Below are 23,421 nucleotides of genomic sequence, written 5' to 3'. Positions count from 1 at the left end.
GAAAATTGGTGAAGCCGGGAAAAGAGGCAATGCTTAAAATAAATATACCAGTAAAGTAGCCATAGTCATGAATATTACATGTGTAAGGAAAGGGAAAGAGGTGTTGCTTGTTATTATATTGGAATTTGTTCAGATTAGGTTAGTAAGGTAGTAAAAACTATTTTATTAAACAAAAAGAAACCAGGTAAATACTGAAATTAGCCTGATAACTCTAACCTCAGCCAAGCAGATATATTCCCCTTGTCCTTTTGCTAACCCTTCCACTCTCTGTAACATAAAACTAACTTGTCTTCCTAAGTCACTGATGAAAGGTTAATTTAATTCCTTTTTACATAAACCCCAATCAATACTCTCCACATTTGATATTTTTATTAATCGTTGACCTGAGAGAGTTCACTGTTACCATCGGGAAGGAGGTACAAAAGCCTGAAGACACACACTCAGCGATTCAGGAACAGCTTCTTCCCCTCTGCCATCCGATTCCTAAATGGACATTGAATCTTTGGACACTACCTCACTTTTTAAAAAAAAATACAGTATTTCTGTTTTTGTACTTTAAAAAATATTTTCAATATACATAATTGATTTACTTGTTTATTTATTATTATTATTTTTATTTTATTTAGTTTTATTTTTCTCTGCTAGGTTATGTATTGCATTGAACTGCTGCTGCTAAGTTAACAAATTTCACATCACATGCCGGTGATAATAAACCTGATTCTGATTCAATCAAGGCAGATACACATGGCGTCTGGATAACATCGACAAGGCAATTCTACCTGGAAAACTGAAGCTCTGGTGCTTTACAGTTTGGACTCCTACCCCGGGTGATGAGGCCACTCACCGTCTATGGGGTCCCACTAACAACCGTGAAGAAGCTTGAGCGAACCATCACAAAGATGTGAGTCGGTGTCCCAAGGTGTATCAGTAACATCAGTCTCTGTGGTGAAGGAGTCCTTGAACTACCTTTCACTGGCCTTACAGAGGAACTCAAGTGTTCTAAGGTGCATCTACAGATGACACTCAAAGACTCTCATGACAAGACCATCAGTAATGCTGCACGGACTTTATCAACTGGGTGGAAATGGACCCCAGCTGATGTGGTGCAGCAAGCAACCACAGACCTTAGGCATAGAGACATTGCAAGTTTGACAGGGCGGGGCAGCTTTGGTCTGGCAGCAAGTGGACCCAGCTGGCATGCCACAATTCCAGAGCAAAGGAAGGTGGTTGTCGAGGAAATGCAGTGGCAAGAAGAGTCAGACAGAAGTACAAAGGCTGTCTCCCTGGCGAAGCAGGGGCAGTGGGTGAGGTGGGAAAGCATTGAGCAAGGAATACCAACTGGAAGGACATATGGGAGATGGAAGCAAACAGACTTAGCTTTCTCATCAGAGCTACATGTGATGTGCCTCCCTCACAATAAAACCTCCACCAGTGGTTCAGTGAGGGCCCAACTTGAACCCTGTGCCCGATTCCGGCAACCCTCAAGCATACCCTGGTAAGCTGCAAGACCAGCCTCACACAAGGCAGATACACGTGGAGTCACAACCAGGTCTTGAAGCTCTGGCAGCGGCCATCGAGACCAAGAGGATAGCAACCAACTCCTTGCCCCCTTGAACAACTAACACTGTGACACCAGCAGCATTTGCCCAGGAGGGAGGGAAGAGAGCAACTAACCTCCCTCCTAAGACATAAACAGGATAGATGAACAAGTCCTGTGACTGGAAAATGCTGGTGAATGTCAATAAACAACTCACCTTTCCACTGGAAATTGCTACTATCAGTCATAGGCCAGACTTGGTTCTCTGGTCCAATTCATTACTGATTGTCTACATGGTGGAACTCACAGTCCCGCGGAAGGATTCGGTGGCTGAACCAAATGAACGCAAGAGGCTACGCTGTGCAGATCTAGCAGTTGAAACTCAGCAGCGGGGTTGGAAAACCAAGTTTGTCCTGTGGGGTTAGGTTTTAGGGGATTTATAGCCACGTTTCACCATCAAATTGCTGCAGGAGCGGGGGATCCATGGTCAGACTCTACGGCAAACCATCAGAACCACATCAGAGGAGGTGGAAAGCAGCAATCACCGGCTTTGGATCAAGCGAAAAGGCCTCTCCTGGGTTCCAAGATAGCATCTAGAGAGTGGAAGATACCATGGCGGGTGACTGTGGGATGCCATTAGTCATCGTCGAGCCCTCCGGAGATGTAGTGGGCTAATTGATGAAATATTGAGGAAGGAAGTTGCCCCCTTGAAAACCCCTGCATGTCAACCCTGTGCCACTCCCAGCATCGAGGCAGTCTCAAGCAAGTGCTCACAACCCATTGGCATGAAGGATATTAACATCTTATCCTGTGTTTTTTTAAATTTTAAACCGTAAGTAAGAGCTACAGGAGGAGCTGTTTCTTCCTCTATTCCCCACACTGACCTTTTACTTCTTACCTGCCTATCAGCTCCTCCTTCCCTTTCTCCTGTGGTCCACTCTCCTCTCCTATCACATTCCTTCTTCTCCAGCCCTTTACCTTTCCCACCACCTGGCCTCACCTATCACCTTCCAGCTAGCCGCCTCACCCCCTTCCCCCACTTTTTTATTCAGGCACCTTGCCCCTGGCTTCTTAGTCCTGAAGAAGGGTCTCAGCCCAGAAAGTTGACTGACTATTCACTCCCACGGAGGCTGCCTGACCTGCTGAGTGCTTCCAACATTTCGTGTACATATCTACGTGCTGCTCTGCTAGTCAATAAGATCCTACTTCCCTTTAATGTACTATCCCTCAATTCCCTTCTGGTTAAAAATCTATTTTGAACAGTTTGAATATATTCATCAACAATATGAGCACATACAGTTCCTAAAAATAAAGTATTTACCCCCACCCCTTTGAAAGTTTTCATGTTTTATTGTTTTACAACAGTGAATCACAATGGATTTGATTTGGCTTTTTTTGACACTGACCAACAGAAAAAGTCTCTTTCGTGTCAAAGTAAAAACAGATCTCTAAAAAATGATCTAAATTAATTACAAATATAAAACACAAAATAATTGATTGCATAAGTATTCACTCCCTTGAATATGACTAATCATCACTGGTGCAGCCAATTGGTTTTACAAGTCACATAATTAGTTAAATGGAGATTACCATGTGCAGTCAAGGTGTTTCAATTGTTTGCAGTAAAATACACCTGTATCTGGAAGGTCCGACTGCTGGTGAGTCGGTATCCTGGCAAAAACTACACCATGAAGACAAAAGAACACTCCAAGCAATTCCGTGAAAAGGTTATTGAAAAGTCAGGAGATGGATACAAGAACATTTCCAAGTCACTGAATATCCCTTGGAGTACAGTTAAGTCAATCATCAAGAAATGGAAGGAATATGGCACAGCTGTAAATCTGCCTAGAGCAGGCCATTCTCAAAATCTGAGTGACCGCGAGGGAGACCTACGACAGCTCTGGAAGAGTTACAAGCTTCAGAGGCTGAGATGAGAGAGACTGTGCATACAACAACTGTTGCCCGGGTGCTTCACCCAGCTTCATAGGAGAGTGGCAACAAACTCAGATGAAATCTCAGCTAAAGTTTGCCAGAAGGCATGTGGAAGACTCTGAAGTTGGCTGGAATAGCTTGATGAAATCAAAATTGAGCTTTTTGGCCATCAGACTGAATGCTATGTTTGGCATAAGCCAAACACTGCACATAATCAAAAACACACCATCCCTGCCGTGAAGCATGGTGGTGGCTGCATCATGCTGTGGGGATGCTTTACTGCAGCACCCTGGAAGGCTTGTGGAGGTAGAGGGTAGAATGAATGCAGCAAAATACAGGGAAACCCTGGAGGAAAACAGGAAGGTTTTTCACTCAGAGTGGTTGGTGCGTGGAATGCACTGCCTGAGTCAGTGGTGGAGGCAGATACACTAGTGAAGTTTAAGAGACTTCTAGACAGGTATATGGAGGAATTTAAGGTGGGGGGTTATATGGGAGGCTGGGTTTGAGGGTCGGCACAACATTGTGGGCCAAAGGGCCTGTAATGTGCTGTACTATTCTATGGTCTATGTTCTAAAAACTGATGAAGTCTGCAAGAGAACTGAGACTTGGGAGAAGATTTCTTTTCCAGCAAGACAATGATCTCAAGCATAAAGCCAAAGCTACACAGGAATGGCTTAAAAACAACACAGTTAATGTCCTGGAGTGGCCAAGTCAGAGTCCAGACCTCAACCCAATTGTGAATTTGTGGCTGGACTTGAAAAGGGCTGCTCACTCACAATCCCCGTGCAATCTGAGAGTGTAAATAGTTTTGTAAAGAAGAATGGGGAAAAATTGCAGTATCCAGATATGCAAAGCTGATAGAGACCTATCCACACTGACTCAAGACCGTAATTGCTGCCAAAGGTGCATCTACTAAATACTGACTTGAAGGAGGTGAGTAATTATGCAATCAATTATATTGTCTTTAATAACTGTAAAATATTTAGACTAATTTGTAGAAATTTGTTTTCACTTTGACACGGAAGTCTTTTCTGTTGACCAGTATCAAAAAAGTCAAATTAAAAGCCATTCATCAGCCCAGACAGCTCTCCCTTGAATCTCACCACTTTACCCCCATGCCTCGACGCTCGAGGATAGGCTTAGCTTGTTTTAAGTGTTGTGAAAACATCATCAGGGTCACTGCAGGGACGAGAGCCCATATATCAGAAGCGGTTGTTTAATGTGATGTCACATGCCAATGAAGATGTAAATATTTCTCACATGGTTGTTGGCTCAGTAATCGATGCTGAGTCTGGATTTCGTCTCTCGTGAGTTTTCTGCTGAAAATTCCAATTGTGAAGAGCCACTTTTAGAGTGGAGGGTGTGGTGGCTAATTTTGGGGGCAGGGTGTGGGAGTTTTGATAAGGTAGGTTCAAAGTGTACAATAATGGCCCACAGGAAAGAGTCAAGCTGCAGTAGTGAATCAGAGGTTATAGGTTCAAGTCACACTCCAAAGACGTGGGCACAAATAGTCAGCCCGAACCCACTGCTGGAGATACACTTTATGAATGAGATGTTAAATCAGTGCTCCACCTAGCATCTGAGAGGCACAAACCCCTATTTTGAAGAGAGGCAAGTTATCAAAAGTGCCTCCGTGTCATTACTTATCCCTCAAACGCCATCACAGCTTATCTGAATATTATCACGCATTCGTTTACATGAGTAAGCTGTGCATAAATTGGCTGCTGGACCTCTTACAAATGATAGTGACCGAACTCTACAATTACTTAATTAGTGGTAAAGTGCATCAGAACTTCCGGAGATCACGAAGGACGTTTTTTTTTTCTTCTTCTGGAGATGATAAAGTCTGCTTTTATTGCAGAAGACTGCAGCCCAAGCTGGAACACCCGGTTTTGAAAGCACAGGGTCGAAAGATTCAGCAGAAGGGTCCAAGATCACACTACTGCAGAACGCACAGTTAAGTAGATGGTTGCAGATCTGGTCCATGTGCAGAACTGGGTTCTGTTTATTGGCTTCAGTTGTAAAATATATATGATCCCATTACACTATTAAATTACTTAATTTCTTCCTTTCTCTGAATATTACTTGATGATAAAAGTTTAACAGCCCAGGCTGGTTCTCCGATGCAATCATTTTAGTTTAAATTTAAGGATCTCTGAATCCATCCCTGTCTTTCCAGTGAATTTCCTTAATTCTTGCCTTTCAAAATCATAGTGAGATCCCTCACCTTCAATATTAATAAATCCACAAACAATAACTGGGAAGTCTCTTGGTAGTGTAAACTTACTTCAGCAGCCTGGCAAATTGTTCAAGTTACAGCCCTCAGATTCAAATTCACAACTGAAATTCTGTCTCTCTGTCTACAATTGTTGCTAGACCCACAGAACATTTCCCAACATTTGTTTTTGCAGTTTCCAGCATCTACATTATTCTGCTTTTCATTACCATTAAACTCTGACTTCCTTGTTAACCAATCTCATCTGCCCTGGCTAGGGTTAAGTCGTGTGATGTAAATACCTCTTTGCCAGATCTCACTTGACATTAAAGTGTGAAGTGCCTCTTTGCCAAACTCTTCTCTCTTCAAATCACTTCTAGATTCACGATGAACTCACATAAATTCTATTTCAGGTACCCCCTGTCTAGTAAAGAATTTCACTTAATCATATTCTTAAAATTACCGTTCCAGTTCAGTTCAGGATTTCATTCCTAATCTTTTCACAGTAATGTTACATATGAATAGCACCATTCCTAGATCAAGCAAAAAGATCCGGGGACTCAGAAAATGAATCCCGCTCAAGATCCTTTGGCCCAATCCAAGGCAACATTCCCTCCTGCTGTCCCTGTCTGACGGAAGAAGAAAGGCATTCTCACATGCCCCCTGGTGGCTGTTTGCAGAATAACAAAAGAACACGCGGGAAGAAAGCCACACCATGGAGAGAAAAAAGTAACTGTACTCTGGAGTTGTTCGTCACCTTGGGATGTACTAGAATGTTCTACAGCCAATTAAACATCAATCTAGTCGGTATTGCAGGGCCATGTGACACAACTTTCTGCACAAACAGCAATGTGATGATGATCAGGTAATTGATCTTTATGACTGAGTCAGGGTACAAAACTCACAAAAAACAATCCTTAGCAACAGACACAGGAGTCTGGAGCAGCTCAGGAAACATCCATGGAAATGAACAAACAGCTGATGTTTCGGGCCGAGACACTTCCACAGGACTGGAAAGGAGGACGCCAGAATCAAAAGGTGGGGGGAGGGGAAGGAGGATAGCTAGAAGGTGATAGGTCAAGCCAGGTGGGGGCAAAGGTAAAGGGCTGGAGAGGAAGGAATCTGATAAGAGGAGAGTGGACGATGCGAGAAAGGTTAGGAGGAGGGGCACCAAGGGGAGGTGAGAAAAGGTAAGAGGATAAAGTGGGGAATAGAAGAAGAGGCGGAGTTTTTTTTACCGGAAGGAGGAGTCAATATTCATGCCATCAGATTGGAGGTTATCCAGACAGAAAATAAGCAGTTGCTCCTCCACCCTGAGGGGGGGTCACATCGTGGCACAAGAGGAGGCCACGAACCACCATGTCGGAACAGGAATGGGAATTGGCATTAAAGTGTTTGGCCACCGGCAAGTTCTGCCTTTGGCGGACAGAGCAGAGGTGCTTGACGTAGCTGTTCCCCAATTTACGACGGGTCTCACCAATGTAGAGGACCAGGAGCACCTGATGCAATAGATACCCCCAGCGCATTCGCAGGTGAAGTGTTGCCTCACATGGAGGGACTGTTTGGAGCCCTGAATGGAGGTGAGGGAGGAGGTGAATGAGCAGGTGGAGTACTTTGGCTGCTTGCAGAGATAAGTACCAGGAGAGAGATTAGCGGGGATGGACAAATGGACAAGGGGATCACAGAAGCAGCTATCCCTGCAGAAAGCGGGGGGGGGGGGGCAGGTAAAGGTATGTTTAGCAGTAGGATCCCTTTGCAGGTGACGGAAGTTGCGGAGAATGATGTGCTTGATGCGGAGGCTCTTGGGGTGGTAGGGAAGGACAAGAAAAAAACTCTCACTCTTAAGGTGGTGGGAAGATGTCCGGGAAATGAGGAGATACAGGGGAGGGCAGCGACAATAGTGAAGGAAGAGAAACCCTTTTCTTTGAAGATGGACATCTCCTATGTCCTGGAAAGAAACTCCTCATCCTAGGAACAGATGCGGCAGAGACAAAGGAACTGAGAAAAGGCAATAGCAATTTTACAAGAGGCAGAGTCAGGAGAAGTATAGTGAAGATAGCTGTAGGAATCAGTAGGTTTATAAAAGATGGCAGTCGATAGTTTGTCTCCAGAGATGGAGACAAGAGAGTTGAGAAAGGGGAGGGAGGTGTCAGAAATGGACCAAGTGAACTTAAGGGCAGGGTGGAGTTGGAGGCAAATTTGATGAAATTGTTCAGTATGGGTGCATGAACAGAGTCAATGTGCCCTTGTACTGCAAAGAGTCAATTCGCTTAGAAAACAGGGTTGGCTTCAGGAGCAGAAAACTAGAAACGGCAGTTAGTCTCTCCGACAAACACAGAATGAAACAGGAGAAATCGCCCTGATGTGAATGAAGGTTAGTTAAATTTTGTCAATTCAGTCTCAGTTATTTACACCAAACTTGATTGATAGGAATTTTAGTATCCTCACTCTGGCTAGCTCTTTTGTTATTTCTACGTAGAGTGGTTTTCTCTCACGTTGTTTAGCCTGAGATAAATATCAATCAGATCTTCGGAACAAACTCGCCTGCTCTTCTTTGAAATATTACTATTGATTTTTTTTTACATCCACAGGAGAGAACAGAAAGGAGTTTGATTTAATGATTCAAGCAAAAGACAGAAAATTTCTTAATGCTAACAGGATTTATCTGCCTAGACCTTGTGGTCAAGTCCCTAGATTTGAAACCATGACTCCCTGACTTTTACTACTTACGAAGATAATAAAAAATAAGCTAATTAATGATTTTCAAATATACTTTTTTTTTAAAATGAAAGACTACATTGCATCTGGAGTATTGTGTGCAGTTTTGGTCCCCTAATCTGAGGAAAGACATTCTTGCCATAGAGGGAGTACAAAGAAGGTTCACCAGATTGATTCCTGGGATGGCAGGACTTTCATATGAAGAAAGTCTGGAACGACTAGGCTTATACTCACTGGAATTTAGAAGATTGAGGGGGGATCTTATTGAAATGTATAAAATTCTAAAGGGATTGGACAGGCTAGATGCAGGAAGATTGTTCCTGATGTTGGGGAAGTCCAGAATGAGGGGTCACAGTTTAAGGATAAAGGGGAAGCCTTTTAGGACCGAGATGAGGAAAAACTTCACACAGAGAGTGGTGAATCTGTGGAATTCTCTGCCACAGGGAACAGTTGAGGCTGGTTCATTGGCTGTATTTAAGAAGAAGTTAGATATGGCCCTTGCGGCTAAAGGGATCAGGGGTTTTGGAGAGAAAGCAGGTACAGGGTTCTGAGTTGGATTATCAGCCATGATCATACTGAATGGCGGTGCAGGCTCGAAGGGCCGAATGGCCTACTCCTGCACCTATTTTCTATGTTTCTATGCATCGTGACTTAACCTTAGATCATGTGGAGGTATCATTCATTCACAAAAAACCAGAACTTTTCAAAGCCTGATTACACTTAATGTCAAGATATTTAAGCAAATATAACAAAGTGAAACTTTAGACAACAGAGATTATAATACAAACAAAAACAATCACCAACAGAGATTGAATAAGGAGGTAGCAGGAATTGCAAATAAATATCCATCTCAGATTAACATCTAATAAGTCAACACATTGGCATGAAAACAGCTCACAAATCATATTATTGACTCAAGATTCAAGAAGCAGGTTTGCAGCAACCTCGGGGGTACACACGGAGATGGGTCAGCTTGGCGGGAGGATGGACTCACCCTGAGTGAACCTTGATATTAAATGGCCAAGGCAGTGGCCAGTCGCGCTGAGGTCAGGTCTCTCTCTTCTTGTGGGAATTTGCAAGCATTTTCAGCCTTGCAACAGCCAGTCATGCACTGAGTGCTGAGTGCCACACTGCATGCAATACAAGGACCCGGTCCCAGTTTACGCCTACCTTATTGATTAGGTAACAAAGAAGGCTTTCCATTATGGCAGCCCAATGTTAACTGAATGAAGATCAATCAGTTTTGATTACTCATTGTTAATTACCTCCTTGGTTGAACTTCTTTCGGAGGGCAGTTAAAAGTCAACCTTGAACAGGGTGAATTAAGTCACATAGAGTGATAGTAACAGGCCCATCAGCCCATCTAGTCCATGACGAACTACTATTCTGCCTAGACCTGCTCCATAGCTCTCCACACCCCACCCATCCATGTAGCTAACCAAATTTCTTTTAAATGTTGAAATCAAATCACTTCCGCTGTACATGTATACCATGACTGTGTATGGGCAGCAAGTCTCCTTTACTAAAGACGTTAGAGAATTAGTTGGGCTCAGTAGTTCCATGGATACCCTTATCAGGATACGTTTTCAATCCATATTTATCTGTGTTCCTGTGTCAATGAGCATTGTGAGTCAGGACTACCAGTCACCTAGATCCATGGTGTAACAAGTGATATTTTCATTTATCAGAGGAAGGTGGAGGTCACCCGGTCATAAAGATCCCACTTCCACCTCACTGGTTCGGGGTTTATTAAGCCATTATGTCTACTGGCCTTCCCACAGTATTATTTCTCAGGTTAATCGCTCTTAATGTGACAACAACAATAACTTGCATTTGTATTGCTCCATTAACAAAGTGCAAAATGGCAATTGATAGCAGCAATTCCAAGAGGCCGGAATTAGAGGAGATCAAGGTTTGTAGGGGTTGGGAAAGATGACTATGTAGAGAAGTGGTTTTGAGGGGCATGGAGGGATTTATACTTTAAATGTGAGCCAATGCCAGATTAGGAGCCAGCGAGGAACAGTGAGGGAGGGGGCAGTGACGGGGGGGGGGGGGGAGCCAGTGCATGCCAGCGACAGGGTGCCAGTGCCCTCCAGTGACAGGGAGCCAGTGCACGCCAGTGACAGAAAGCCAGTTCAAGCCGGTGACAAGGCGTCACTCTTTGTTGACCACACAGTGCAGTAATTCCTAATGGAAGGGCAGGAGATAAAACCTCGGCTAATTGCAGAAAAAACCCAAAACTTCCTAATGCATGGTTAAGTTCTGATGGACTACAGCTGCCTGCAATGCATCAGCAGAACACAGTTAAGGCAATCCACACAGAATTTTGCTACTCCTGTTCACTCAACCAGTAGTTTTCACACTTTCTATCAGGCAGCCCAGTCTCATGAAGTAGTTCATTCATGCATCCCAATAAAAATTATTAAAGATCTAATTGTAGATGCATTCAAACCATGAACCAGCTGCCTTACTGAATCCATTAAATGTATTGATACAAACAGAAGTTGGTCTTGAAATCACAAGGTGCAGCACTACTAGAACAGCAGCTAATTGTTACACAGTGGGCAGCCACCCTCTGCCATGTCTGAGAGAGGTCAAGCTGAGAACAAATTCAGTTTTGGTGACCCACATCTTAATATGCCACAATCCCGCTGCGGGTCACAAACTTTACTTAGAAAATCTTACCCTTTTTTGCTTCTCCTCTTAAGCACAAAGCTCACAGTGGGTCATAAAGTCAGCCACCTGCCTGGCTGCTGCCCTTACCCCTCCAGCTCAATTCAGGAAGCACCTGAATGACCTCCCGCTTCCTAGAGGAAAAGTTTCAGACTAGGTACTAACTAAGGGAGAAGTTTGACCTGGTAAGCCGGACTGTGAGAAGTGCAAAAGCAAGGCAGGCGTGGAAGCGGCGTGATGGCGATACTCACTCACACACTGATAACCGGCTCTACTGCTCAACGGTTTGCTGCACAGCGTGCAGTTGGTGGAGCTGGAAAAGGTTCCAAGCACTAACTCGTGGCCATTGTTAAACTTTCTCCTTTCTTTTGGGCTCTCCTTTTCTTTCTCTTTGGCCTTACCCTATAAAAGGAAAGGAAAAGACATTCATTTCAAAGAGTCAAAGGAAGAGGAGGCCATTTGGCCCCTCTTCAACCCGTCCTTCAACTTAATTATCCTATTTTATTTAGGGTTACGATGATAATAGGCCCTCTGGCCTAATGAGACCTCACCCCCCCCCCCCCCGCCCCCCAATTACACCCATGTGACCCGACTAACCTGCACATCTGTGGAATGTAGAAACCCAGACAAAACGCAGACAGTCACAGCGACAAGGTGCAAACCCCTTTCAGACAGCGGTGGGAATTGAATCTGGGTCGCACAGTTTAACTCCTTTACCCCGCGACTCGAGGACCAGAAGCCAATCTCAGTTTCAGCATTTACAATGGATCCTTTGCCCCCTCCCAACCTCATCAGATTACTGTGGGATAAAGTCCAGATTTGTGTTTAAAAAGTGCTCCACCATCACCCCGGAACGGCCCAGACTCCACAATTAATGCCCACTTCTGTGAGGAGATGATGACACAGTCTAGATCCCATGTATATAGTTCCCTATTCAGCTGGGTCCTACCGGAAAGTACAGATCTCAGTTGGACTCTTCTGCTAAGAATTCTGTCTCAGGCTTTCTGGGCTACACGTCAGTTCAGATCAGGGCTCCACGGACTGCCTAAGTTAACGGCAGGGGTCCATGGCATAAATAAGGTTGAGAATCCCGATCCAGGTGGATTCTATGGGCAAGATCCAGTTCCTTTCTCCATTCACCCAATCCTTGGCAACGAGCAATACCAACATTGTTCATTCACTATATCCATGGCAATGCTAGAATTTATTATTAATCCTTAACCGGCTGTTAATTTATTTATATATTTAGAGATGAACCCTGGAACAAGCCCTCCCGGCCCAATGCACCACACTGCTCAGCAACCCACCTATTTAACCCTAGCCTAATCACAGGACAATGTACAATGACCAATTAACCTACTGACCGGTACGTCTTCGGACTGCGGGAGGAAACCCACGTGGTCACGCGACAAACATGCAAACTCCTTATGTGCGGTGTTGGAATTGAACTCTGAACTCTGACGCCTCAGGTTGTAACTGGCGTCGTGCTAACCGTTACACTGCCGTGGTGCTCCTCATCTGACTGTCTCAAAGAATAATTAAAAAACAACTACTCTGGTGGAATGAGAGTTACATTCATGGACCCGGGGTCTTGGACTATATTTTTACTAATATCTTAAGATATGCTACATGTGCCTTGTGTTGTGTGTGACTGTTGGTATTGTGTTTCGCCCCTTGGCCTTGGAGTAACATTGTTTTGGCTGTATTCATGAACAGTTGGATGACAATTAAACTTGAACTACATAAAGGCTAGACCAAACGTGGATGACCCGTCCCCTTCCATAGAACATTCCAGCACAGAAACAGGCCTTTTGGGCCTTCCTGGCTGTGCCAAACCATTTTTCTGCCTAGTCCCACTGACCTGCACCTAGACCATATCCCTCCATACCCCTCTCATCCATGTACCTGTCCAAGTTTTGCTTAAATGTTAAAAGTGAGCCTGCATTTACCACTTCAACTGGCAGCTCATTCCACACTCTGTGTGAAGAAGTTCCCCTAATGTTCCCTTTAAACGTTTCCCCCTTCACCCTTAACCCATGCCCTCTTTTTTTTCCTCCCCTAGCCTCAGTGGAAAAAGCCTGCTTGCATTCACTCGATCTATACCCATCATAATTTTATATACCTCTATCAAATCTCCCCTCATTCTTCTACTCTCCAGGGAATAAAGTCCTAACCTGTTCTCTGTAACTCAGTTTCTCAAGTCCCGGCAACATCCTTGTAAACCTTCTCTGCACTCTTTCAATTATATCCTTCATGTAATTAGGTGACCAAAACTGCACACAATTCCGTGAAGGATACTAGTGAGTCAAATGAGATTTTTTTACAACCGGCTTTTCACCGGCACCATTAAATAAGCACAGTTGTTTATTTCACTTTTCACAGTAGGGTTTAAATTCATGTCCCTGAATCAAAATTCCAGGCTTACTAATTGCGAGCACGGTACCTTTACCATTCTGCACTATATCGTTTATGCAGCATTTCAAGAGCTTCATCTTTCTACCGGGTACCTCTTTCCCGATCCCAGCTATGCTAATACTGGCTATTCCCAAATGAGGCTCATCTATTACACAAGCCAGGGTCTAAATCCTGGGAACTCATTCCACATCTTGGCTGCGTGGGTGGGTGGGCAGCTGCTCAGTCCATTAGGGTTGAACCGGATTCGAGGTGAGAGAGCGCAGCCTTCCAACATAGCTAGTTTTCAGGGCACGGTGAAAAAGTCCCACTACTGGACCTACCGCACGGGCACCTTTGAGAGCAATTTCCTGCAATCCTTCTCACCTTATCCTTGAAGGAGCCAGTCATCCTGTTCTTGAGGGAACTTAATGTTCTCTTCACTTTTGTGCCTTTCTCGGGTCGATCAGTTTTGTCAACATCCTCTTTTCTTTAGAGTGGGGGGAGAGAAAGTTGCAGACTTACACATCTAGACTTAATGGAAAATATGCCAAGTTCTGTTCAAATAAACAAGCAGCTTCAAACATTCCTAGCAACATCGTATTAAATTGTGCTAAACAGAAGTCACTTCTCTTTGAATAATTTGTCTCTGGTGACATTTTATTTTGCTCTAAGCTTCATCCTGTTGAGGCCTTTGCTTAATAGGGAACTGAGCATTAACTTGACTAAAAAGCTACGAACTGAAGAAACTGGAGATTGAAATCAAAATAGTAGATAGATGGAAATACTCAGTAGAGAAACAGAAAGGTTATTGACCTGAAACCTTAGTCCTCCATTGGTACCGCCTGAGCCATTAAAAAATTCTAAAAATTTCTGTATTTATTTTATATTAAGATCACCTTGGATTTCCCCCATTTACTTTGAGTTATTGCTGTTCTTCAGACGAAGCTCTACATGGTGATTTTTGCACAGAGAAAGTCCACAGGAGGTTCATAAGAATGATCCTGGGAATAAAAGGCTTAACATATGAGGAGCGTTTGATGTCTCTGTGTCTGTACTTGAATGGAATTCAGAAAGACAAAGGGCAATCTCATTGAAACTTACTGAATGTCGAAAGGACTGAATAGTAATGGTTTCAAAGGTTACGGGGAGAGGGCAGGAGAATGGGATTGAGAGGTAAAGTAAATTAGCCATGATCGAACGGTGGTGCAAACTTGTTGGGCCAAATACTCTAATTCTGCTTTATGTCTTAGGTCCTCTCTGCTGGATGTGAAATGCCCAAGGGCATATTTTAAGGGATTCCCTCTAGAGTTCTGGCCAAACATTTCCAAAATCACAAAAAATTCCAGATCATGTTGACAAACAGCCATTAGTGTGAGTGGAATTTTTCATGCACAGGTTTGGTCCCTTTTTACAGTATAACTACACTTTAAAAATACCTCGGTGGTTATAAAGTACATTGGGACCTACCACGGCTCCGAAAGGTGCTGTGTAATCACAAGATATTCATAGGTGGTGGGGGTGAGTGAAGGAGGCATGGGAGCAGCCAAACAATTGTCAGAGTTATAAAATGGATGATAATGAATCGATTCTTAGAGTTTTCTCAACTTCCCTTTCCTCTGGATCCTGAAATGGGAACATCATTCAGTTTCCTTCACTGACTAGTCGCTGGACTGTACTCACTTAAGTGAATGGGAGGTGAGGTTTGTTCCTTCACAAATGTTTACATATGAGAAATAGAAACACAGATAGACCACATGGCCCCTTTTTCTTTCTCTATGATCCAAGAACATTGCGGTTAATCTTTCAGAGACACAAGGAACTGCAGATACTGGAATCTGGAGCAACACAAAAAACTGGAGGAATTTATCGGGTCAGGCAGTATCTATGGAAGAAAACAGGCAATTGATGCTTTGGGTTGAAACAATGGCTGACTTTTTAACTTAACATGACCTTTCCATACTAATTCCCATATACCTAATCCCTTCAATATCTGTAAATTCTTTCATCTGATTGGTTGATCCAATAAGCACTCACATAGCAATAGAAAACCCCATGGAAAACAACAAAACAAAGCAGTAAGGTGGATTTATCAGCTGTGATTGTGTAGATTAGTACTGCCCAGAGCTTTGTTAGGGTCATAATTCATAACTATATGAAGATACCTCAAAATCAGTACCATGAATCACAAAAGAATTCTAGGAACCTACTCAGCAAGAAATTCCATCCAAGTGAGATCACGCGGGGAGGCAGAACGGTGAAGCTGTGGAGATCCTGATCCTGCTCTTGCGCTGCAGAGAGAATAACCAGTCAGAACAAAATATGCACCACGGGGATAAGTAAAAGGTTCCTCGACTAAGGGTCTTCGAGACTCTGCTGCTCACTCGCTGCATCAAAACTCAAGAAAATCATTCCTAAGATGGAAATGGAAACTCATCACTGCTGCGGTTTAGGAAACTGAAGTGAGGGAAGTGTGTCATATTAGGCTCTAGTGGCCAATTGCAACTTCCTGGTGAGCACACAGCCAGGCAAGAGGTTCTTGTTCGGGCGTCAACATGACACAGGCATAAAAGTCCGTCCTTACTATCTCAATCCATCCTAACACACACGTTCAGAGTGAGACACTATAAATCTACATCAAAACTTAATGAGATGTAGGAAACCCTTAAATACATAATGCCCGATAATTTAAAACATTGAATTTTAACTTTATCGATCTGTGCTGTTGCCTCTCTAGTTTCAGTAACTAAGTGTGCTCATACCTGAGAATTAATGCTTCTCAACACTAGTCTCCTACTTTTCAGTTTGGCAAAGCTTTTTTGCAGCCCTTGTTTCCTATATGAAGTAAGGCTTAAGAATGATGTTCTTTAAATTGTCCTAGTAATTCACCTTGGATTTAGTGTATCAGTAGTGTTTCAACCCTGTTTGAAACTGTTTTAGTCAAATTAAAAGTTTTTAGAGGCATCAGAAAAGTCTTTGCCCTGCTTCCATTTTATTATATGCATAATGAGGGCAGCATAATCATTAGTGTGATGCTTTACAGTGCTAGTTGTAAGATCGGGGTTCAGTACACACCACTTCTGTCAGAATTTTGTACGTTTCTCCCTGTGACCATGTGGGTTTCCTCCCACATTCCAAAGACATACAGATTAGTAAGCCATTGGCATGTTATGTTGCCACCTGAAGCACGGAGACACTGCAAGCTGCCCCCAGCACATCCTCGGACCGTGCTGGCTGCTGACACAAACAATGCATTTCACTGTATATTTTGATGTACATGTGACAAAATTTAAAGCTAACCTTTTGTCTTAAGCCAATTCCCAGAAGATTCAAAACCAAGACTATATAATCTAGACAACTTGGATTTAAAACTAAAGCCCCATCACAATAAATCCAAGTCACACAAGAGTACTTATAATTTCCATACCTGACCCGGAGGTATTTGCAAACAGACTTGCAATGCTACGCATATGTTGAGGTAATAAAGCACGGTGAATGGCATGGCTAACCACCTGTCACCTGTCACCCAGACCACCTGTCAGAATGTATAGCTGGCCCAACATGAACCTTTCAAGAATAGTCAGATCCATCAGGTTTGGTCCAGTAGGCAAACTTCAACCTGAAGTGGCAGAGCTAGTTGGGAAGAATTAGTTACTGGAGGAGAGTAATCTGCTCTCATGATCTAGGGTCGGGAGTTTGAACCTCACAATAGCAGATACATTTCAATTAAATATGGAATTATAAAGCTACAAACAATTTCAGTGACAAAGTCAATCCGTTTTCAGACCACTGATGTGTTTCATGGGACAAAGTATGGATCCTTTATGGGACTGCAGACCTACTTATATGATTGACTCTTAACTTCCTCGCCAAGGTATTTACATGGGAAATAAAAAGAAGCAATGATCATATCTTTGAGCAAAATTTTTAAATGCCCATATGGTAGTGAGGGAATGCTGTTCCACTGGTTTCGATATCTGTCGGATGAGATGCTGCACTGAGGCCCTAGTTCAATACTGAAGTGAATTTAAAAGATCATAGATAAAGCAGGTGTCATCAAATATACTGTGTGTGTCTATATATACATATAGACATACATTCCTCAGTGATCACTGGTTACTTTATTGACTACACCTCAGCACCTGCTCATTACTGCAACTATCTAATCAGCCAATCATATGGCAGCAACTTAATGTATAGAAAGCATGCAGACATGGTCAAGAGGTTCAATTGTTGCTCAGATCAAACATCAGAACTGGGAAGAAATGGGATCTAAATGACGTTAACCCTGGAAAGATTGTTGGTGCCAGATGGGGTGGTTTGACCATCTCAGAAACTGCTGATCACTTGGGATTTTCACAACCAATTGTGTCTACAGTTTATAGAGAATGGTGTGAGAAACAAAAAAACATTCAGTGATTGACAGTTCTGTGGGCAAAATGCCCTGTTAATGAGAGAGGTCGGTGGGGAATGGCCAGACTGGTTGAAGCTGACAGGAAGGTGACAGTAACTCAAATAACCACGCATTACAACAGTGGTGTGCAGAAGAGTGTCTCTAAATGCACCACATGTCAAACTCTGAGGTGGATGGGCCACAACAGCAGAAGACCACAAACATACACTCAGTTGCCACTTTATAAGGTACAGAGGGTATTTCTGTTGGTCTTGGTCATTTATGGGCATATATCTAGACATTTTTGAAGAGGGCCTTTGGGAGTGTCAGAATCATTACTGCAGGTTCCCAGGATCTATCAGTATTGATATTTCTGAAATTTTACAGAAATCATACAGAAATATTGGAAATTTTTAACCCTTATGTAAACAGTTATAGGCAGAAGGATCTTACATTGTCTTCCTCAAGGCACCTGAGTATTTAAGAAGGATCTGAGGCAGTGTACAAGTTGGTCTTGTTATGGTTCCAGATGATTTTTCTTATAACCGACATCAGATTTCACTTTTAGAGGAAAACCCTTCTGTTCATTAGGCCAAAATATTGCCAGAATTCAAATGATTAGAGCCTTGGGTAAATCGAGAACCCTTTCATGGCCTCTAGATGTAGGAATGCCACTACATAGGGAGGAAGGCAAAAAAAGGAAATTGTAGGCCAGTTAGCCTAATCACAGTGGTTGGGAAAGTGTTGGAGTCCATTATTAAAGTTGAGGTTTTATGGTATTTGGAGAATAATGATAAATAAATCAAGTTAGCATGGTTTCTGTAAAGGGAAACTTGCCTGTCAAATTTGTTAGAGTTCTTCGAGGAAGTAACAAGCAGGGTGGACAAAGGAGAGGCAGTGGATGTCATTAACTTGGATTTTCAGAAGGCATTTGATAACGTGACTCACATGAGGCTGCTTAACAAGATAAAATCCCATGGCATTACAGAAAAGGTTCTGGCATGGATAGAGGAATGGCTGACAGGCAGAAGGCAGCATGTGGGAATAAAGGGGGCCTTTTCTGGTTGGCTGCCAGTGACTAGTGGTATTCCTCAGGGGTCAGTATTGAGACCGCTACTTTTCACATTGTTTGTCAATGATTTAGATACTGGAATTAATGGCTTTGTGGCAAAGTTTGTGGGTGATATGAAGATAGATGGAGGGGTAGGTAGTGCCGAGGAAGCAATGTGATACACTTAGACAAATTGGAAGAATGGGCAAAAATGTGGCAGATGGAATACAGCATTGGGGAAAGTATGATAATGCCTTTTGGTAAAAGGAACTGAAGTGTGGATTATTATCTAAATGAGAAGAAAATTCAAACATCAGAGGTGCAAAGGGACTCGTGCAAAACTCCTAGAAGGTTAATTTACAGATTGAGTCTGTGGATAAGAAGGCAAATGCAATGTAGGCACTCATTTCAAGGGGAGTAGAATGTAAAAACAAGGAGATAATACTAAGGCTTTATAAGACACTGGTCAGGCTGCACTTAGAGTATCGTCAACAGTTTTGGCCCCATACCTCAGAAAGGATGTGTTGTTATTGGACAGAGTGCAGAGGAGGTTCGCGGGGATGATTCCAGGAATGAAGGGGTTAACATGTGAGAAGAATTTGGCAGCCTTGGGCCTGTACTCACTTGAATTTAGAAGAACGCTTGGGGATCTCATATTGAAACCTACTGAATGTTGAAAGGACTAGATTGGGTGGACGTGGAGAAGATGTTTCCTATGGTGGAGGTGGCCAAAACTGGAGGAAGCAGCCTCCAAACTGAGGGCCAATCCTGTAGAACAGAGGTTAGGAGGAATTTTTTTTTTTAGCCAGAGAGTAGTGAATCTGTGGAAGGCTCTGCCACAGACAGCTGTGGAGGCCAAGTCCATGGGTATATTTAAAGCAAAAAATGTTTCCTGATTGGTCAGGGCATCAAAGATTATGGCGAGAAGGCAGGTGTATAGGGTTGAGTGGGATCTGAGATCAGCCGTGATGAAATGGTGGAGCAGACTCAATGGGCTGAATGGCCTAATTCTTCTCCTATGTCTTATGGTCGTACATTTGAGGATGCTTTGATCAAAATAGCTTCCACTCCTTCCTTACACTTTTTGTAATAGACTAAAAAATCAAAAGGATAAAACCAGATAAAACTTCACACAGACAGCAGAAGGAGAAGCATGATACTGAATTAGTTCAAGTCCAACAATTTGAAGCCAGTTCGCTAAAAAGTATTGGGCAAATTAGCTTAAAAAAATCCTTGGAAAACTCTTGGTTGAACTTAGGATAAATCACATACATTTTGGAAAGAGAGTGGCCATGTTCTATATTGCATTAACAGAAATATTATCTGCAGAATCGTGACCATTCATAATCAAACGAGCTGTCAGTCAATAGTTTAGTCGTCTCTATCTAGCTTGTCTCTGAACTAACATACGTTTCCTTTCAGTTACCAACCCATCTCACAAGATTCATTGTGAGACATGCATGGGAAAAAGACATTCAAACGGTAATCAGCCATTTAATGTGCTGCAAGAAGTCATAATTTAACAACTGAAGTGTTTTAAGTTTCTAAAAAAATTACTTATTTTGATTTCTCATATTCTTAGTTTCACCCTCTGTCATCTACACTGGAGCTTTGATTGGTTGTGATTGCTGGTTTCAACTATTTGTGACCTATGACACAGTGGGTAGTGCTCATAGCTTAGAAAGGCTGTGGGTTCAAGCCCATTCAAGAATCTAAGGCACATAACCCGCGCTGGCTTTTCAAGGGCAATGCTGCACTGCTGGATCTCAAGTTAAGAGTTTGTCTGCTCACTTAAGTAAATGCAAAAGAAACTGTGTAAAAAGGAGAGCCAGTATGTTCTTTCCAGTGATCTGGCACATTTGCAGCAATCTGATTATCTGGTCTTTATCGCGCTGTGGTTTGCTGTATCTTGGGTACAATTTGGATCCTGGGCTTTCTGCCAGTAAATAGTGAATGTCACTCATTCAAAAGGGAATCGTCAGCTGTAAGATCCTTTGGGACATGAATATATCATGAAAGCTATTAGAGAAATGCACATCCTTGAGGCAAGTAACAGCGATGGCTGATACCCTGGTGGACTGTTCTTCACGTGGGTTCTGCGGTTAGCCCCAAGCACATCCTTAGGCTATGTTGGTTGCTAACATAAATGAATACATTTCACTGTATGTTTCAGATAAATGTATCTGAATCCAGACTGATATTTCCTTCTATTTCCCTCCCATCCCAGGAAATTTAGGACTCAATAGCACAGGGATGAGGAGTCATCAGCAAACTGAACACAGGATTTTATTCTGAGGCAACAGACCAAATACGTTGGTAAAAGTAAACCTTATAAACAATATCAAAGCTTCTTAAACTGCGGGAAAGGCAGCAGAGCTGAGAGCAGAATGAGAACACCTCAGCATTGGCAGGGACTGGGGTTGCAAAGCAGCACATGGAGCGAGAGACGTAAACACGCACTGGAAGCTGCTCACCTGCTTGCTGCATTGTTGCACTGTCTGAGGGGAAGGAGAAAATTAGACACAGGATTAGAGTTAGACTGAACTATTTGAAATGAGGCTCTATCCTCCCTCTCAGGGACTCACAGACATAGTTCTCTCCCCGTGTCAAAACTGCCGATTACTACATTCATCTCAACCATTGAAAGGGAATTTCAAAGCTCCAGTAGAATTCCACCAATGATCAGAGGGAAACGCTTTTGACGCCAGAGGTCAAAGTCTACTATCAAGTCTACTATCAAGTCTGCTACAGTCACCAGACTTCGGGCCTACCGTTGTCTGTTGTTAGATGGTTGCCAATTGTTCCTTTGATGACATTTCATGAGCAATGAAGCCAACTTTAAAGTTCAGGACTTTATACACACCTTCTTGTAATCTTTGTCTTAGCAAAGGTGATGATGTCAAAGAGGAATGGAATGAGATAAGGGAAAGAGAGAGTCAGTGGGAACACATGTATTCAGGAAGAATGGAAGAATGGAAGTACACATGGAAGAACCAGCATCATTATGACTCCACATAGGAGTAGAAAATGAGGGAATGTCCTGACTATTTCCAGCAGAGGTTGGGTTGAGTGCTTATCCAGATGATGAGTGGCTCTCTTATCCCCGGCAGTTAATGAGATCCTAAAAGATGAGTAAAGTTTCTATACCATGTGACAAAATCAAACATTGCCTCAGAATGCAAAAATAAATGCTAGTTCCTCGAAAGGCCTGTCAATCAGTCCCACCCCACCTTTGGTATTTCCCCATGGTCCTTCACACTGTTCCTTTTCAAGTTTTTAGTCTAACTTCCTTCTTGAATATTCGTTAATAAACTTGAGTTCAACTTTCTGAATAGTTTTTCAAGATTTGTGTAACCTTGTAGCTCAGTATTGAAGTGGTAAGTGGGACATGACTAACCCATGATAGGCCTTCAGTTCCTGCAGCACTTGTTGAACCAACCTGGAAGACAAGGAAGAAGAAACAATTTCAATGGACGTATCACCCAGCAGCTGACATTACTGGCAGACTTGCTTTGGGTATAGAATCCCGAAATAATTATCACAACAGATCTTCTGGATGCTCTGCTGTCATGCACGACATGAAGATCACAGGTTTGAACTGCAGTGTAAGTGATCTATATTTGTGATTAAACACCATGCAAGTCTGGCATATACTTAACTCCAGAATGGGCGGACAGCCCAGCGCATCTGTAGTTGTGAACTTCCCACGGTTCAGGACGTTTACAAAGACAGGTGTGTAAAAAGGGGCCGTAGGATCACTGGGGACCCCAAGCCATCCCAACCACAATCTATTCCAGCTGCTACCATCCAGGAAGCGGTACCGCAGCATAAAAGCCAGGACCAACAGGCTCCGGGACAGCTTCCTCCACCAGCCCATCAGACTGATGAGCTCATGCTGATTTGAGTGTACTCTATATTACACTGACTGTTCTACTTATTATAAATTACTATGATTGCACATTTAAATGGAGACATAATGTAAAGATTGTTTCTGTATCTAGACCTTTCACCATTCAATAGGTTTCAATGAGATTCTCCCCTCTTTCTTCTAAAGTCCAGGGTCCTCTGGGTCCTCTACAATGCAGCACATCCTTTCTTAGACAAGGGGCCCAAAACTGTTTTCACTACTCCAAGTGTGATCTAACCACTGCCCTTAAAAGCCTGAACATTACATCCTTGCTTTGAATGGGCACTTCAGGCCATCTAGTCCATGCCAAACTGTTATTCTGCCTAGTACCATCGACCCATAGAGTCCCAGAAATATCTGAATGCATTCTCCCATGCAAATGAAATAAGCTGCAGAAAGTTGTAATCATAGTCAACCCCATTAGCCACTCGCCTCCCCAGCATCTAGGACATCATCAAGGAGCAACGTCTCAGAAAGGCAGCATCCATCATTAAGGACCCTGTTCACCCAGGACATGCCTTCTTCTCACTGCTACCACCAGGGAGGAGGTACAGGAGCCTGAAGGCACACACTCAACAATTCAGGAACAGCTTCTTCCCCTCTG

The 23,421-nt window shown here is 43.0% G+C and overlaps 1 protein-coding gene across 5 annotated transcripts in view; it reads right to left on the bottom strand.

Moving 5' to 3' along the window:
- Nucleotides 1-23,421, bottom strand: part of arhgef18b (rho/rac guanine nucleotide exchange factor (GEF) 18b) — a 234,939-nt gene that overhangs the window by 93,024 nt on the left and 118,494 nt on the right. For 4 of the 5 annotated variants that reach the window (XM_073068428.1, XM_073068429.1, XM_073068425.1 and 1 more), the window contains exons 7-11: nucleotides 22,308-22,349; nucleotides 21,385-21,408; nucleotides 15,677-15,757; nucleotides 13,854-13,956; nucleotides 11,327-11,477 (exon numbers count right to left, since the gene is read on the bottom strand). In XM_073068428.1, coding sequence (XP_072924529.1) covers nucleotides 11,327-11,477; nucleotides 13,854-13,956; nucleotides 15,677-15,757; nucleotides 21,385-21,408; nucleotides 22,308-22,349 — 401 coding nt within the window. The remainder of the gene's footprint in view (nucleotides 1-11,326; nucleotides 11,478-13,853; nucleotides 13,957-15,676; nucleotides 15,758-21,384; nucleotides 21,409-22,307; nucleotides 22,350-23,421) is intronic. The other variant, XM_073068427.1, reaches the window with a different exon arrangement.

This window comes from Hemitrygon akajei, chromosome 16 (assembly GCF_048418815.1).
Source record: "Hemitrygon akajei chromosome 16, sHemAka1.3, whole genome shotgun sequence".
Lineage (NCBI taxonomy): Eukaryota > Metazoa > Chordata > Chondrichthyes > Myliobatiformes > Dasyatidae > Hemitrygon > Hemitrygon akajei.
This window is presented reverse-complemented; position numbering and strand designations above follow the sequence as displayed.